This window comes from Eptatretus burgeri, chromosome 10 (assembly GCF_056783735.1).
Source record: "Eptatretus burgeri isolate ZD-2024b chromosome 10, Ebu_testis_v1, whole genome shotgun sequence".
Taxonomy (NCBI): domain Eukaryota; kingdom Metazoa; phylum Chordata; class Myxini; order Myxiniformes; family Myxinidae; genus Eptatretus; species Eptatretus burgeri.
The window spans coordinates 89,616,492-89,635,684 of NC_140970.1; the positions used below are offsets into that span (position 1 = coordinate 89,616,492).

A 19,193-nucleotide genomic window follows, 5' to 3' on the forward strand; every position below is an offset into this window, starting at 1 on the left:
CATTAAACCCCGTATTTATTTAAGTTGCTTGTATTGTCTATTTGTCATGGGTTAGAGTATAAAACCCATGTGCTGTGCTTCCGTGTGCCTCTGCCTTCACCGCCCTCCAGTCCCACACATGCCATAATCTCCTGAGAATCTCGGCTGTTCGCCTCCAAGGGAGAACTGTTTGGCTTTCCGTCCAGGAAGGGGCAAACCCCCTGGACACGACAAAATATTTTGGCCTGTCTGTCATGTTATAACTTCAGAACAAATTAACGGATTTCAATAAATCCAACTACAGTGGATTTAGGGAACTCCTGGGAAGGTTTGTGATGAAAAGCATTTTTTTGTTTTAATATTTAAAAAAACATTGGGGTGGGGGGCATGCATGGGCACACATGTGGTCTTGTGATGCTGGTTATCCCTGCACTCCCAGGAATCATTTTCCTTCTTGCCCTATTGATTAGCCATCACAGCAAAGATTGGTATTTCCGTCAGCGAAGCGACGGGTCTTATATTCTAGTCCACTATAAATAAATGAGGTGTGCGTGTGTGTGGGTGTGTCATGTTTTTTGTCGAGTTTTACTGACGCATTCTGATGTGGAATGTAATACACCAAAATGATCGTCATGACCTCCTGACTTGATGAGGCCAATTAACTTCAAAAAATCCGTGAGAATTCCCATGTTTTAAACACATGCCATGTTTACGTATATGAAGCAGCTTAATACGTCATCCTACCATGGCATGGCATGGCATGGCATGGCATTCTAATTACAAAATAAATAACCAAAACAATGACATTTTAGCAAAGCATATGTTAATTAATACTAACTAGTGGATGTCCGTACGTGCGTAGCCGTACGTGCAAAAAAAAACAAAAAAAAAAAACTTTCAAACCACGTGCCAGAAACAACAACCACACGGTTCCTTCGCTCTCGCGTGCCCGCACGTACGTGCCCGTACATGCAAAAAATAATAATAAAACGTTCAAACCGCGTGCCAGAAACAACAACCACACAGGCCGTTCCTTCACTCTCGCGTGCCCGTATGTGCGTGGCCATACGTGCGTGGAAAAAAAAAACGAAGAATTGTGACGTCAATCATGATGTCATAGCACCGTGTCCTGTCATTGGTTTGGTAAATAAATGGCCATAACTTGGGAACCGCTTGTCCGATTAATATCAAACCTTGAAAAGGCACATCCACAGGGCCCCAGCAATATATATACCTGGCAAGTTTCAATGAGATCGGACCAGTGGTTGTCGAGAAACAGCGGTCGCAGACACACAGACACACACACACACAGAGATTGCTGGAATTATAGATAGATAATATTTACAACAATAAAAAGAATAGTAGTATCATATGGCAATAATAATAACGAACATATAATCCCTGTGCTGGCCCCAAGCACATCTGGGTTTGGTGAAAGGCAAGCTAATGCTCAAGCAGTACAGCAGGCGGATATGCAACAAGGCTGTGAAGACCAATTAAAATTTGATCCATCGGACCAACGGGCCCATGAATTAACACCAAAAATTTGATATAAATGATGTGGTTCAGCGTTATTTGATTTGTAAAATACAGTATTTGGTGAGAACATGTCAGTTCCTCATTTGAAATTGCGTGTTTCTGCCTTGTCGTAGTGCATAATGGGAAACCACAGCGAATTTGAGGGGGGGTCTTCACGTGTTAAATAATATATTAGGAGATGTCTGGTATAGCGTTACGGAGCGGTATGGGGGTGTCGGGGAGGGGTGTCAGATTTTAGCTAAAAAAGCATTACGTACTTTTTGAATGGCACCTTAGAAATCATAGGCAATCACACATCTTGAACTTCCATGTGGAGGATGCATGCATGTATGCATTAATTAAATTTCAGTATCATAATGTAAAAAAAAACTTTCAGTTTGAAACAAGCAATAAATAAGTGAAATTTTGCCTGACTCGAGCCAGAATAGGACTGAGTCCTCAAGTCCTCATTATCTGGGTCTGAGTCCTGAAGTCAAGTCCAAGTCTGAGTCCCACGAAAAATAGACTTGAGTCCGGAATGGAGTCCTACATCACTGGCTCGAACACATTATGGCCCGTCACGGTCGCCTATCCAACTCACAATCCCGTGAGATAGCCTGAAACCATTAAAGTACACTACTAAACGAATAAATATTTGGAATTAGTAATATTTTAAAAATGTAAATTTGGACATTTACCAATGAGGTATCCAGGAGCTAGCGTTTTATCCACTGACTATGTTCGCTCCATAGATAAGTAGGTACACGAGAAGGGGCCAAGGGACAGGATCTCCAGAGTCCTGGAGAAGGTCCCAATTCCTCGGTTCCGACACCTCATTCCCTGGGCCCAGCAGCCCCCAAAGGGGCAAAACGGACCTCTTTGTATAACTGTAACACATCCGTGGGGTACAGGCGACGCGAAAAGCCGACCGGAAAACAGCCCGGAACACCTCCCGGGTAAAACGACCCAGTGTCCACATGATGTTTCCTTTAACTTCAAGTCTCATGTAGCAGTGCAGCCAAGGAGTGTCAGGCAGTCTTTTGCGACCTTGAAACCAGAGGCATGCCGCTCTTCCTTGGAAGTGAACATTCGGAACTTGATCCTCTACCAAAAATCCCCGTTTCGTCCTCATGAAAAACTAGCTGGGAAGGGTAAACTTCCACAAAGGCCTTAAACTTAGACGGAAAGTCAGGTCCTGCCTGCTCGTCCGCACTCACAGCTTTGCATGTTATCCAAATTGCTGTGGCACTTAAATCTATCGACACCCTTGAATGGCCGTAAATGTCTCGTTGGTAGATCCCTCGCCTTCCTGCTCTTTCACTTCATCAAATAAACTCAGCGCTTTATCCCTCGCCTTCCGAATCTTTTACATCATCACAAAAACTCAGCACCTTAGCCATAATTCAGAGCTGGCACCTAGGACTTGAGTCGCAAAATTTTATTACTTGCGACTTGACTCAGATGTGATGAAATTGATTTGAGACTCGGACTTAGGACTTGTTGTCTTGGGACTTGCAACTTGCTTGAAACTCACATGCGACTTGAGTTTATAATGACTTGTTGACAATGTTCAGAAAATAATCGTTGAATAAACATAAATTTAAAATGGGGTTTAAAATAAATAGTAAATGATTTTCAGTTGGGTGTGCGTGGTTCAGGCAATAACAGCATATTCCTTGCGATGATTTAAATGTCATTTGACATGGATGATTTAAACTTCGTCAATAATTGCAAGTTACATCACGATTTATCTTTTTAAAAAGAAAACATAAAAAAGTACGGTTTATGTTAAAGACAATAATTTAAGTTAATAAGTTATACATTTCATTTTCCACAGCATCCTGTCCCCTTTCTGTTTCTGCAGCATCCCACCCCCTTCCTGATTCTCCACCTTCCTTCCTGATTATACGTTTCATTTAAATGTACATAATGAATATACAATTAAATCAAACCAACTTCTGCAATTTGGTGTCTGTCTGTCTGTCTGTCTGTCTGTCTGTCTGTCTGACCATGATAAAATCGGCCGTTACTCATTCAATCCCAACCAAACTTGACAGGAGGCCTAAAGGTCTCACAACGTAGGTTGCGGCGACTTCATGTGCACCCCTTCTCATGGGGGTTTTCTGCTTTGGGAGAAATCTATGTTAAGGTATATAGATAGCTTATTGTGGTGTTTTTTCCATGGCCACTTCTCACAACAACAATAATGATAATAACATAATATTAATGTTATTACAAAACAATATTGATACTAAAAATATACTCCCCTCCCCAAGGGATTTTTTCCTCCTTGGACAAATGCCGTGTTAACGTGTATAAATTAGTTTATTGTCGCATTTGGTGGGGCACCCCTACCAGCATTAAAAAATAATATAAACCACAAACTTGTTTGATTACTTTTGTAAACAGTTGCTACTGCTGTTTGAGACAAAACTGAAAAGGGAAGAAACCCCACTTTCTTGAGGCATTATATACTTATTATTGCATCCCCCACAGAATAACAGACCCGCGCCTACATATACTGTAATCTATACACCCAAACAGGATAATGACTTGACACTTCCTGTCGCTTCCATAGGGAGCGGGTGTACGAGTTATTAAAATCTCCTTTCCCATTCAACATTGAATGCTTTGGTTCTATGTGTAAACCATTTAAACATAACCTGTTGGTTACTCGTCTCATGTACACATGTTCAACTAAGTACACTAGATATGAGAAGTAAATTTAACATAAATATATTTTTGCTGGGAACAAAGCAAAAAAATTCCACCATATTAAGTTGACAAAAACTTGAGGTAAACAACCTTTCAGAACATACATTGCAATAAAATGAAGCCCCGTGTCTTAATTAATTGATAGCTTGCACTCCAACTAGGTTTATAAGTAAATGTGGCCAGTTGAAGTAATAACACGGTGACTTGAGATTTGGCTCAGGTCACTTGTTGACATCTTTGCCATAATTATTACTGCTTGGCTTAAAGACACACTTTCGCCATACGTTGACATCTTTCGCCATACCAAGGCTTTTGGCATATATATATATATATATATATATATATATATATATATATATATATATATATATATATATATATATATATATATATATATATATATATATATATATATATATATATATATATATATATATGAAAGCCCACCCACATCTCTCACGTGTGAATGGATGGAAGAGCCAATCAGCTCTCACCTAATCAACTAAACCCAGGTGGCTCGGATTATATAAATAAACACCTCCCATGCTTCTTTTTTGTATACATTGTCGAGGCTTGTATGAGAGCTAACACAAAACGCACAACAATGAGAGCAGGAGGAAAGAGGGGCGGGAGAGGGAAGGACAAAACAGTGGGGAACAGAGACATTCGGAGATCTGTGGAAGGGAGAGGGATGGGGCGGGGAACATGGGGTATACAAGATGGACACCACAGGGACTTTCAGGACCTTACAAGACAGGGAACTTTCGGGAAGGAAGGCAGGGAATTTGAAGGAGGTGGGTTTGGGGTGGATTAACGGGAGTAGAAAAGATCGTGATTTTGGATGGGGGAAGATAAGAGGTGGTAGTGAACAGCTGTTTTGAAGACCTGGAGGGAAAAATGGGATTGAAGAGAGTGTGGCAGTTTATTCCAAAGGCAGGTAAAAAGAGGAACGAAATAGTGAAGGTGAGCAGTGATTCGTGATTTTGGTAGTTATACCATTAGGGGGTTGCTGGCGGACCTTGAGCGCCCTGTGGAAATATTAGGGGGGGGGGAGACTGGATTGGAGACATTAGAAGACAGAAAGACCACTGATCTGCCCACTGATCTAAGGTGAGAGAGTGAGTGGCCCAAAGACTCAGCCTCACCGCGGGAGATACTAATGATCCTAAATGCCTTGGTTTCCACAGTGTGAAGCCGAGAAAGGTGAGAGGCAGAAGCAACATCCCAGAGGGGGAGCAGTACTCCATCAGGCTGTGGACGAAAGCTTTGTATGTGGTCAGGAGCTCAGGTGGGCTGAGGGAGGACCTTACACGGCAGACAGTGTCCAGTCGGCAACTCGATTTGGAGGCCAGGTTAGAAATGTGGCTTTCCCTGGAAAGATCATGACAGATAGTGACACCCAGAAGCTTGAATAAAAGGACTTCTTCCAGAGAATTGTTGAGAAGGTTGATGGGGGGGGGGGGAGGGGGGGTTCCAAACGGTCCTTTTGGAGAGACATCGTGAGAGTGTGAGATTTGTCAGTATTGAAAGACATGTTCCACGTGTTGGGCCAGTTTGTGATTTTATCCAGATCTGCAGAGAGCGAAGAAGCTGTTGCTTGCCAGTCTGAGGGATGACAGATGGTAAGGCAGAGGGTGGAGTCATCAGTAAAGAGATTTCGAGGATTTTCCAGAGAGTCGGAGAGATCATTGATGAAAACCAGAAAAAGAACAGGGCCCATAACGCTACCATGAAGAACTCCAGCCTAGACAGGAAGAGGGGATGAAAGAACTCCATTTAGGGCCACATGTTGGCTGTGACAGGAGAGGAAGTCTGCGATCCATTAGTGGAGATGGCCTCAGATACCATAGGAAGAGAGTTTGGTGAGCATGGCCGGGTGCCAGACCATGTCAAAATTACGTGATAAGTCTTGGGATATGGCTCTGATTTCATGTCTGGCATTGAGTACTTCCATCCATTGTTGGGAGAGCAGAAGCAGCATATCGAGGGTAGAGTGACCTGGTCTGAAACCAAATTGATGATCAGAAATCAAGCCATTGGAGAGGAGGAAGGATTTAATGTCTGAAACAATGATGGATGCCATAACCTTGCTGATGATGGGGAGAAGGCTGATTGGTCTCGAGTTGCAGGGATCTGTTTTTGCACCTTTTTTATGCAGGGCGGTAATGTTTGCTGATTTCCAAGCAGATGGCGGATGACCTTGAGCAAATGAGAGGGTGAGCAAGGGCAGAGGAGCAGATTTTTAGGACACGTGGGCTGTTGTTTCAGGATGTTGTTGTTGCAAAGGGAAGTTATTTCAGGACAACTGCCTCGCCACAAGCTGCAGTGAACCATGGGCGGGAGGAAGGGTAGGACAACTGAAGACGAGAGGGGATAAATCTGTGCATGAGAGAGAGCAAGTTTCTTTGAAAGAATTCCCAGGATGAGTTGATGTTGGAGAAAGTAGCGGTGGGAGACCAGTCTCGAAGTTTGATGGCTGCTTGAAGACCCTGCCAGTCAGCCTGAGTGAAATCCTCTAGCCAAAACTGCTGCAGAAAGAAACCAAGAGGGGGTGTGTAGCATTGGGATCCTTATGTGTGTACTATTTGTGAAGGTCTTTTCAGCTGTGGAGGAACTCTGGGAAGGGTTTGATGCAGCATCGCACTTACCTTGTGTATGCCTTCTTGGTTGCTTTACGCAGCAGTTTCAGCAAGAGGAGCATGGGAGAATATATATATATATATATATATATATATATATATATATATATATATATATATATATATATATATATATATATATATATATATATATATATACATATACTGAGGTATTTTTGAGGTGTATGTGTTTTTAATAACATAGGAGTTACACGAGGGTGAGGTGTTCTTAATAACGTGGCGGCGTATTTTGAATTACGTGGTGGTGAGGTGTTTTTAATAACGTGGTGGTGAGGTGTTTTTAATAACATGGTGGTGAGGTGTTTTTAATAACATGGTGGTGAGGTGTTTTCAATAACATGGTGGTGAGGTGTTCTTAATAACATGGTGGTGAGGTGTTCTTAATAACGTGGCGGTAAGGTGTTTTTAATAACGTGGCTGAAAAGGTGTTTTTAATAACGTGGCGGAAAAAGGTGTTTTTAATAACGTGGTGGTAAAGGTGTTTTTAATAACGTGGCGATAAGGTGTTTTTCATAAGGTGGCGGTGAGGTGTTTTTAATAACATGGTGGTAAGGTGTTTTTAATAACGTGATGGAAAGGTGTTTTTAATAACGTAGCGGAAAAGTGTTTTTAATAACGTGGCAGTAAGATGTTTCTCATAACGTGATGGAGGGGTGTTTTTAATAACGTAGCGGTGAGGTTTTTAAAAAAAAAAACTTGATGGTAAGGTGTTTTAAATAACGTGGCGGAAAGGTGTTTTTCATAATGTGGCGGTAAGGTGATTTTAAATATGGGATGGTAAGGTGTTATAAATAACGTGGTGATAAGGTGTTTTTAATAACATGGTGGTAAGGTGTTTTTTAATAACGTGATGGTAAGGTGTTTTTAATAACATGGTGGTCAGGTGTTTTTAATAACGTGGCGGTGAGGTGTTTTTATAACGTGGTGGTAAGGTGTTTTTAATAACGTGGAGGTAAGGCGTTTTTAATAACATAGTGGTGAGATGTTTTTAATAACATGGAAAGGTGTTTTTAATAACATGGTGGTAAGGTGATTTTAATAACGTGATGGAAAGGTGTTTTTAATGACATGGTGGTAAGGTGTTATTAATAACGTGGCGGTAAGGTGTTTTTAATAACGTGACGGTAAGGTATTTTTAATAACGTAGCGATGAGGTTTTTTTTAACAACGTGATGGTAAGGTGTTCCTAATAACGTGATGGTAAGGTGTTTTTATAATGTGGCGGTAAGGTGTTTTTAATAACATGACAGTAAAGGCGTTTTTAATAATGTGATGGTAAGGTGTTTTTAATGTGAGGGTCAGGTGTTTTTAATCATGTGGTGATAAAGTGTTTTTAACGTGGCGGTAAGGTGTTTTTAATAACATGGTGGTAAGGTGTTTTTAATAACGTGGCGGTGAGGTGATTTTAATAACATGGTGGAAAGGTGTTTTTAATAACGTGGCGGTAAAGGTGTTTTTAATAACATGGTGGTAAGGTGTTTTTAATAACGGGGCGATAAGATGTTTTTAAGAACGTAGCGGTGAGACGTTTTCAATAACGTGGTGGTAAGGTGTTTTTAATAACATGGTGGTAAGGTGTTTTTAATAACGTGGCGGTGAGGTGTTTTTAATAACGTGGCGGTGAAGGTGTTTTAAATAACGTGGTGATAAGGTGTTTTTAATAACGTAGCGGTGAGGTATTTTGAATAACATGGTGGTAAGGCGTTTTTAATAACATGGCGGTAAGGTGTTTTTAATAACGTGATGGAAAGGTGTTTTTAATAATGTGATGTTAAGGTGTTTTAATAACGTGGCGATAAGGTATTTTTAATAATGTTGCGGTGAGGTGTTTTTAATAACATGGTGGTAAGGTGTTTTTAATAACGTGATGGTAAGGTGTTTTTAATAACATGGTGGTAAGGTGTTTTTAATAATGTGGTAATAAAGTGTTTTTAATAACGTGGCGGTAAGGTGTTTTTAATAACATGGTGGTAAGGTGTTTTTAATAACGTGATGGTAAGGTGTTTTTAATAACATGGTGGTGAGGTGTTTTTAATAACGTGGCGGTAAAGGTGTTTTTAATAACGTGACGGTAAGGTGTTTTTAATAATGTGGCATTAAGTTGTTTTCAAGAACGTAGCGGTGAGAAGTTTTTATTAACGTCGTGGTAAGGTGTTTTTAATAACGTAGTGGTGAGGTGTTTTTAATAACACGGTGGTAAGGTGTTTTTACTAACATGGCGGTAAGGTGTTTATAATAACATGGCGGTAAGGTGTTTATAATAACGTGATGGAAAGGTGTTTTTAATAACGTGGCGATAAGGTGTTTCTAATAATGTAGCGGTGAGGTGTTTTTAATAACGTGGCGGTGAGGTGTTTTTAATAACATGGTGGTAAGGCGTTTTTAATAACGTGATAGTAAGGTGTTTTTAATAACGTGGCGGTAAAGGTGTTTTTAATAACGTGATGGTAAGGTGTTTTTAATAACATGGTGGTAAGGTGTTTTTAATAATGTGGTGATAAAGTGTTTTTAATAACGTGGCAGTAAAGGTGTTTTTAATAACGTGACGGTAAGGTGTTTTTAATAACATAGTGGTGAGGTGTTTTTAATAACATGGTAGTAAGGTGTTTTTACTAACATGGCGGTAAGGTGTTTTTAATAACATGGCGGTAAGGTGTTTTTAATAACGTGATGGAAAGGTGTTTTTAATAACGTGGCGATAAGGTGTTTCTAATAATGTAGCGGTGAGGTGTTTTTAATAAAGTGGCGGTGAGGTGTTTTTATTAATGTGGTGGTGCGGTGTTTTTAATAACATGGTGGTAAGGTGTTTTTAATAACGTGGCGATAAAGGTGTTTTTAATAACATGGCGGTAAGGTGTTTTTAGTAACGTAGTGGTAAAGGTGCTTTTAATAACGTGGCGCTGTTTGTCCCACTTTCGCAATGTGTGGGGAAGCGAACACAGCAAGCCGATGTACACTAGTTACCAATATGGCTGCACACCGAGCAGAAGACAACAACGCATGCACTGATTGGTTGAGAGGAGACACGTTCAGATATGCGTTCTGATTGGCTGTTAGCGATGTCAACATTAGCAGTTGCATTTTCAGTTGAGGTGGTGTGTTTAAACGTGTAACTTTTGACTCGCTTGACGGATTAAAAAAAAAAAATTAGGTAATTAAAAGCTGAATATTTTGTTCGTGCTGAATTGAATCTGCACAAAGCAGGGTCACGCAGTGCGGGGCATCACTGTATATAATACAATTGTGGTGATATAGCTCGGATAGATTCCAATTGCACTGACTCATAGGCTGACACCAGAGGTCTGATGCCCAAGGCAAACACTTACTGTGGCCTTCACAAGGCCCATGATGCCTATTGGCTCCAATCAACTCCAACCTTTCAGCAGTCACTTTGGTTGTTTTACACTGAAGGGAAAACTTTTAGGAAGGGAATGGTGATTGTGAATATGACAACTCTGAAGAAGTCTTTGGCATTGTATGTAACCAAAATGGTGGCTGTATGATTTTTCAGGTTACAATTGTGGGTGGAGTCAGACCAGCTGTCCAACCAATTGGTGTGAAGGAGCGTCACATAGATGGATGGACAGACGGACAGACGGACGAACAAGCATATTATTATATACATCACACATGGTAAAATGCAAAGCATGCTTCTGATTTGATGTCACACTGTCCATACAAAGTAAGAGAATATTGATTGAGATTTTGGAGAAGGAAAAAAGATGAACTTCTTTGAAAAGCATGATACATATCCACACTTGTGATACAGCCACAAGATGATGATCATGATGATGATGATGATATCAACACAAATGTCTTATGTGATAATCAGATTCATGCATTAGTTGAGTTAAGATTTGCATCAAGGTAAAAATACATTCATCGAATATTTAATGTACACTCATTTTTATCAGTTGTAGATAAGTCACCTTGTTGAGGAAGCCTTTGAGAACTTGTGATGCTTTGACAGAAAGGGAGCGTGGAATGCGGATTGGTTTCTCCAGGATAACTAAGGAAGTGGAGAGGGAGAGAGAGATGGTGAGATGGGCAGAGAGACGGACAGAGAAGAGAGAAAGGGAAAAAGAGAGAAAGGGAAAAAGAGAGAAAAAAAAAACGAGAGACAGAGAGGTGAGAAGGGAGAAAGGGCCAGAATAAAGGAGAGAGAGGACAGAAAGAAAGAGAAGAAGTGAGAGGAGATGAAAGAGAGGAGAGAAAGAGAGAAGAGAGTAGAGTAAGAGCAGAAAAAAAGAGGAGAGGGCTAAGGAAAGGACCGAGAAGAAAATAATAAGAAAACAGATATGTAGGATATGTTAAGATTATGTAACACTCCGACTAAAATCATATCCAGGCACAAAAACTGCTGCTCCATGTTGGGTGGTTGCTACTACCAAACAACATAGTAAATGCTGCATGGTGAATGTGAGATGAGTGTGCTCGTACCGGAAATTTGATAAAGTGGTGACTGGTGCTGCAAGACAAAGAAAACGATTTACCCTGGAAGAGGTAGTCTTCCGTGTTCTGGTCTGGGTTGTCTGCATTGCCAACTATGTCAAAGGGTGATCGGCCAGCCATCATCTCAAACATGAGTACCCCAAGAGCCCACCAATCGACACTGAATCCTAGAAAGAAAGGGAAAGGTGGACACTTGTTTATAGTTCAATACCATATACCACCACACAGAATGGAAAGAGTGCAATGCTCTTGTAAGTGTGCCTGAGTTTTACAAAGATAAAAAATAAAAAGGGAAGAGGTAGACAAAATGAAAAAAAATAATAATGAGGATTCGAGTAATTATCTTACCATAATCCTCGCCACGTAAGATTTCAGGAGCGATGTAGTTCGGAGTGCCACAGAAGGTGCTTGTTGTATCCCCAGGCCTTATTCCTTCCTGCAACAAGAAAGTGAACCTCCATTTGCCACAACGAATCGGGAACAAAAATAGATGACAGGTATAAAAGCTGCATGCAGTGTGGACGATATAAATGTAATCATGGTCAATAAGTAAGAAAAGTGGTGTGAGTACAACGGTCACCTTGCACATGCCATAGTCAGTGAGCTTGACATGTCCATCCACATCCAAAAGGACGTTGTCTAGTTTGAGGTCCCGATAGACAACCCCATGCTCATGAAGGAAACTTAGAGCAAGAGAGATCTCTGCTGCATAGAACCTACAAGATTGTTAGATCATTGTCACAATGATTGTCTAAGTCCTTATAAGCTCATGTCATCACTGTCACTTATGGAGAAGATTAATCTCTAATGGTACAATAGACTCAACAACAACAACAAAAAAGACAATTAAGAAGAAGGCAGATGAACCAAGGGTAAAAATACATCAAGAATAAGAATATATCTCTGTTGGTAGCAGATTTAACATTGGCATGTCCAATCTGAGTTTGATCCCTGGCAGGGTCACATTTGACTTGCAACTAACTGCATGCTGTACAGGTGCTGTGTACACAGGAGGTGATCTAACCCACTATATGCTATGCCACTGGGTGGGTGTGTGAACCTGTCTGTCCAGTCTGCATTTATGTTGTGGAGCTCAAAGATTCTGCCGTATCTTTTGAAAAGGTGTGCCATCGTGCGCTCGCAGCCTGACTGAATTCCTTGATTATGGTTAGCCATGTAACTAACATTTCCTGCCATAAGTGAGATGTGCTGGGGCATGGATAAGACGCAAGCAAATGACCTCCCTCTGAGCCTAAATTTCATTGTAAGCAGGAGATTTGGATTTGGACACTAAGTATGATGAAGATGAAAAAGCAGAATGACAAACAAATAAATATGTGACTTAACTGCTGTTTTTAACCAAAAGGGAGATAATGTAGAGGTATTGTCCAGAATTATTACAGACTAGCAGGAACCTATGAACGAAATGGGAACTGATATCGAATAAACCAAACTGTTAGTCACAGATAGTCACAGCTTCAGTTTGAAAAAGGCACGACACTGCAAAGAGCAATAATACCTGCTGCAAAAGTATCGCTGTAAAATAACTTGATGCCACTTATGGTGATAAAATGTTTGACGTTAAAACTTTCAGGATGTGTGGAAGATCATCCAGTGATGCGATTCGGCTCTATCCAGTAATCCACTTGGTTGTTCTCACAGATTCCGCAAGCATTAAACAGAATTTTTGACTCGAGTGACAGTAAAACATTTTTGGCGATCATTTGCCATACACAATCACAAAACATTTGTTTGGCCTTGTGTGGATGTCGTTGTTGTTGTTGTTGATGTTCTTGTATAGCCATGGATAGTTATTTGATCAGGCCCGTGGCACATAAGCAGCCGATCAATCTTCTAAGAGTGACCCAGAGATCGACCCATGTCCAAGATGGTGTACCTCCATCTTTATGAAGCCAGGGCCATGAGAGAGGGAGCGAGAGGGAGAGGGAGAGGGAGAGACAGATAGACAGACACAGAGATAGAGACAAGAGGGAGTAGGGCAGTCCATGACAGCGCTGCCCTGATGAATCCAGGCAGCAGGGAAGAGTGGGGACGATTTACCTCCTAACTAGCGTAAAGGCCCAGTCACACCTTGACGTTTTAGCCAGCAATGGCAACGTATTAAAATGTATGTAAAACGCTGGCTTACGCTGAACTTTCGATATTTTTTTTAAAGATTCGGACGTATTCATAACGACTTGGTCTTATGCATAACATATTAGTAACGGACACAGAACGTTTCGTTGTGTTATAGATAACTTATACCAACGAATGCTGAACCTGTTGTCGGCCTTCACAACCTATGCCCAACGATAGTCTAACATAGGCATAAGCGCACTGCACGCATCACCGACGATGACGTGGCATAGGTTATGAAAAGGCTGCCGCACAACGATTCAAATCATAACTGCCGCAGAAATGGAAGTGTCAACATCGCAGTCACACCTTGGCAATCTTGCCAGCGTATGCTGACCTCTGAAAAATGCGTCTAAAACGCTGGCGCACGTCGAATACGGTATGGGTAAGTTTGGTATGCGTGAATAGAACGCTAAAGTACGCTATCATACGTCGTATTAAGTGGAGTACGTCTTGTAATTTTAAACATGTTGAAAATTTTACGACATACTTGCCGTATGACACACGCTCCACATGCGATGGGAATAAGTTGTACGCACGATATGCGATCGTTGACACACATTAACACACGTTACTTGAAAGGTGCTCATAAGTCGAAACACGTCAAGGTAATGGTTAGCGTCAGTGTTCCAGACTCCCGGGTTTTTTTTTTCTTCGGTATGACGGTGTTCAGTGTACAGTGCGGTTATGATTTAAATCGTTGAGCGGCAGCCTATTAATTATATTATATAATAACCGCACTAGAAATCGAAGTGTCGAAATCACCATCATACCGAAGGAAGGAAGAAATAAAAAATAAAAATAAATAAAACCAGGGAGTCTGGAACACTGATGCTAACCATTACCTTGATGTGTATCGACTTATGAGCACCTTACAAGTAACGTGTGTCGATGTGTGTCACCGATAGCGTAACGTGAGTACAACACATTACTCATAGGTTAGAAATAAGTTTCGGGTACGCTAAACATTACCTCGACGTGTTTCGACTTATGAGTAACTTACAAGTAACGTGTGTCGACGTGTGTCAACGATGGCGTGACGTGCCTACAACTTATGGCCAGCGTTATGCGGAATGTGTGAGTCATACGCTGGCATGTCTTAAAATTTCAAGCATGGAAAATTTGAGGACAACCGAAAAGTACGTTTAAAGCCAGCGTACAACGACGTATGGCAGTGTTTTTCAGCGTGCTCTCAATGTTATCAAAACTTACCCATAAGGTATTCGACGTGTACCAGCGTTTTAGACAAATTTTCCAAAAATCGGCATAAGCTGGCTAAAACGTCAAAGTGTGACTGGGCCTTTAGGGGGTATAACCACCATGAAGAGGCATCCCCAATAGTTGCGGCCTTGTATGGTATATTAATACAGTAGTATTCATATGCCAATTAGTGATGAATTTTGGATTGAAAATTCACAGAAATCAAGACTGGGAAGAAAGCAATAAAACTAAATGGAATTTTTGGTTTCCTCTCCATGTAGCATTCTATATAACAGATGCAGAATCAACAGGATAATGATCTAAGAATGCTAGCATTGCTAGCCTATGAGGGAAGCAATGAGAAGCTGACGTTTCGAGCGTTAACCCTTCCTTCGAGCAAAAAGTAACACCAGAAACATTAACTTCCCTTTGCTTCCCACGGTGGTTAGCATACTTCAATCAACATCCTGTTGAGTCCATCCATTGTTCTACCTGTCTACCGACACGACACCTTCACAAGCAAGACTCGTTATTCATTTTATATTGTGCATACACTTCGAAATGACAATCTATCAAAGTTTAATCATGACTGGCGTAGCTGTGTCAAAATTATGACTGCCCATTGGATAAATACTGATGAAAGTTTTATAGGAAGGTTTTCACAACACAGATGAGATTTTGTGAAGCTGAAATGACATATAAACCAAGGAAAATAAATAAGATGTAAACAAAGTGAAAAGTGTGCGATTCCAAAAACAACCTGGCATGCTCCTCAGGTAACTTGCGTTGCCGTTGCATGTGAAACATAAGATCTCCTCCGTTTACATACTCGATGACAAAAAACAGACTGCAGCCGGTGTAAAGGAAAGAACAGTGGGAGGGGGCCATGATAGAGACAGAGACAGAGACAGAGACAGAGAGACAGAGACAGAGACAGAGACAGAGACAGAGACAGAGACAGAGAGACAGAGAGAGAGAGAGAGAGAGAGAGAGAGAGAGAGAGAGAGAGAGAGAGACAGACAGACAGAGAGAGAGACAGACAGACAGAGAGAGAGACAGACAGACAGACAGAGACAGACAGAGAGAGACAGACAAAGAAAGACAGACAGAGAGAGACAGAGAAAGACAGACAGAGAGACAGACAGAGAAAGACAGACAGAGAGAGACAGACAGAGAAAGACAGACAGAGAGAGACAGACAGAGAGAGACAGACAGAGAGAGACAGACAGAGAGAGACAGACAGAGAAAGACAGACAGAGAAAGACAGACAGAGAGAGACAGACAGAGAAAGACAGACAGAGAGAGACAGACAGAGAGAGACAGACAGAGAGAGACAGACAGAGAGAGACAGACAGAGAAAGACAGACAGAGAGAGACAGACAGAGAAAGACAGACAGAGAGAGACAGACAGAGAAAGACAGACAGAGAGAGACAGACAGAGAAAGACAGACAGAGAAAGAGACAGAGAAAGAGACAGAGAAAGAGACAGAGAAAGAGACACAGAAAGAGACAGAGAAAGAGACAGAGAAAGAGACAGAGAAAGAGACAGAGAAAGAGACAGAGAAAGTGACAGAGAAAGAGACAGAGAAAGAGACAGAGAAAGAGACAGAGAAAGTGACAGAGAAAGAGACAGAGAAAGAGAAAGAGACAGAGACAGAGAAAGAGACAGAGAAAGAGACAGAGAAAGAGACAGAGAAAGAGACAGAGAAAGAGAAAGAGAAAGAGAAAGAGAAAGAGAAAGAGAAAGAGAAAGAGAAAGAGAAAGAGAAAGAGAAAGAGAAAGAGACAGAGAAAGAGACAGAGAAAGAGACAGAGACAGAGAGAGAGAGAGGGGGGGGGGAGGAGAAAGGAGGGGGGGAGAAAGGGGAGGGGGAGAAAGGGGGGGAGTAAGAGAAAGAAAATTAATTCAAGGTAAGACTTTTCCACCTTTCCCACAAATGGTCACAAGAAGATGTACTGCATGTTGGTGGTTCAAATTATGACCTGCACTTTTGTTAACAACTGTTTGTAAATTTTAATGGGCTGGATTATTTCATTGACCAGAAATGTTATAATTATTTGCTTTTCCACCTTATTTATCACACTTGGCACCATCTCCATTTCAGCACATGCATTAAGAAACGTGATGATGGGAATTGGTTACCAACACGACAAAAGCAAATTTCCTCCAGAAATATTACTTTGCCTTTTGTAATCAAAGCTCCAGGTCAAATTTGGACCACCTTCGTGTGTGGGTGTGTGTGTGTGTGTGTGTGTGTGTGTGTGTGTGTGTGTGTGTGTGTGTGTGTGTGTGTGTGTGTGTGTGTGTGTGTGTGTGTGTGTGTGTGTGTGTGTATATCTCTATTATAATACCAAGCTTGCACACTAAAAACTTGGCTCGCCGTCACACGATCCCTATGAAACTGCTGTGGCACTTAGCGGACATGCCAACAATGTTTGGGAAGTCTTGGCGTTCCATAGTACCACTTGCATTTTGTACAATGTGTATTTTTGTCATTCCCCGTGTACGGTCTGTCGTCTGCTACCAGCTATGTTGTACTGCTATCCCGTGCATGTGCACGGGTATCGCTAGTATATATATAGTTGTGGATCTGGAAACCATATGCATTCAACATTTAGATGTCCCAAAAGTCAGTTATGTCGTTAAGTATGTGTGTAGTTAGATCCCCTTCTTTTTGTCTAATGGGAGAATCAAAGGCGTGCGTTGCGATTTATTTTAGTTAGGTTATTACATCTAACAAGCCATCTAACAACCATCCCATCCCCCGTCACGATCCACCGCCAACCGGCTGCCTCTCCACCCTCAGGTGCCGAGGCGGGATCTCGCGGTTCCAGTTTCTCGGCTTCCTCAACATTGATACTGTTGCTCGATAAGTATGAACCCGCGTGGAAGAGTGGGTGGGGTTTCCCGCAGGGGCCGAAACCCTGCCCAGAAAGGGTGAACCCATAGGAGCCTGTCCAATCAGGGCAGGGAGTGACATCTGTTCGAGTGAGCCCTGCCCCGTGAGGGAGGTTCATAAATTCCCGAGGACTCTCTGAGGCAGGGGGTTGTTACGAAGGTTGTTCTGAGGTTTTTTTACAGGGTTGTGGTGGTTGAGTCAAATGAGGAAGAAGGGTCTTGGAGGAAGTTCTCCACGGGTTTCTGACAAGGTTTTGGATAGGGCTCTGAGGGTTGTTGTTGAGCGTGAAATTTTTTTGAAGCGGAGGGTTGAGCAGAAGGTCGTGAAGGCGGCGAACGTGTCCCTACTGGCCCTCTACAAGGAAAGGAAAGAGCGACCCTGACCCCCCTCCATGGACCCCGCTATTCACCACCCGAGCTCCGCCACGAACCACGAGTCCCACACGTGCGATTGGGGACGAAACCAACGACCATTGTCAGGTGCCGCACCATGGAGCACAACCTTCCTCTGATGGTCAGGTACCCAGCTGGACTCTGACCCCCAGCCCATCTCTCTCCTCGGCTGCGAGGGTCCAATAACGAACTCTGGGTTTATTTTCATTTGTGTGTGTGTGCATGTGGGCCTGTCTTATAAGTGGAAACTGTTTAAGTGTTTGTTTTTGATCATTGTAAATATTACTTGCATATCCACGTTAAGTCTTCCATGTGTCTTTTTATTGTAAATAAACAATTGTAGAAATGTCCCCAGTTCGTTTCTGTCCTTTCTTGAATTGGTCCAGTTTAGTTCTTGAATTGAAGTTTCTTGAATTGGTCCATACGAGTTTAGGCGGGGTTTTATCCGCGGTAATCGGACAATTGTAGCCGGGACATCCTGGGCAGGCCCACTCGACTGCATCTGAGCCGGAAAGGTGGGTGGCAGAGTGGTAGTCGGTAGGTGTAATTTTACCGCTGCCGGTAGAGTGAATCCGGTTCGGCCAGGCGTTCCGAGGGCATGGATCCCCGGTAGCCGAGACTGCGTGGTTACTTAGGTACATTGGATCGAGACAAAATAACCCTATGCCACGCGGTCGAGATACTGGCGTTCCACGGCCGGTTAAACGACCCGCTGGCTTGCGGAGTTATCCGAGCGACGGCCTATAATTCCAGGGAGTTTGGTGGGAGACGACGCAACCTCCCCCACCTAGTGGTCGTTCTTGCCACCGACCCCGGACCGCAACAATATATATATATATATATATATATGTATATATATATATATATATATATATATATATATATATATATATATATATATATATATATATATATATATATATATATATATATAAACATCTGGAGTGTGATGAGCACACCCCCAATCTCAGTCGGACATCGTCCTGCACAAAAACGTCACCAAATACTGGTGCTCATTTTGCGGAACTCGGAAGGATGACAGGCTGAGTCAACTCCCTGGTGTTAATTCAGTGGCCAACGGGGCTCGAACTCAGGACCATAGGATCCCAAACCACCACCGTAACCGATAAGCCAACACCAGGCTTAACTGTTATGGTGAGCATTGCCACGGATTAAGTCTCACACGGTAAGACCGCATAATCTGCAAACAACCACCATTCGTCTGCCACCCAGACGATTGT

The 19,193-nt window shown here is 42.0% G+C and overlaps 1 protein-coding gene across 6 annotated transcripts in view; it reads right to left on the minus strand.

Moving 5' to 3' along the window:
• The window catches only part of LOC147019074 (protein kinase C iota type-like), a 186,643-nt gene that overhangs the window by 54,486 nt on the left and 112,964 nt on the right, over positions 1-19,193 (minus strand). For all 6 annotated transcript variants that reach the window (XR_015062626.1, XM_085899304.1, XM_085899302.1 and 3 more), the window contains 5 exons: positions 15,421-15,507; positions 11,905-12,040; positions 11,673-11,760; positions 11,366-11,491; positions 10,802-10,881 (listed from right to left, as the gene is read on the minus strand). Coding sequence is in view for 5 of the 6 variants with exons in the window: in XM_085899304.1 (XP_085755430.1) it covers positions 10,802-10,881; positions 11,366-11,491; positions 11,673-11,760; positions 11,905-12,040; positions 15,421-15,507 (517 nt within the window). In the remaining variant the exon portion in view is untranslated. The remainder of the gene's footprint in view (positions 1-10,801; positions 10,882-11,365; positions 11,492-11,672; positions 11,761-11,904; positions 12,041-15,420; positions 15,508-19,193) is intronic.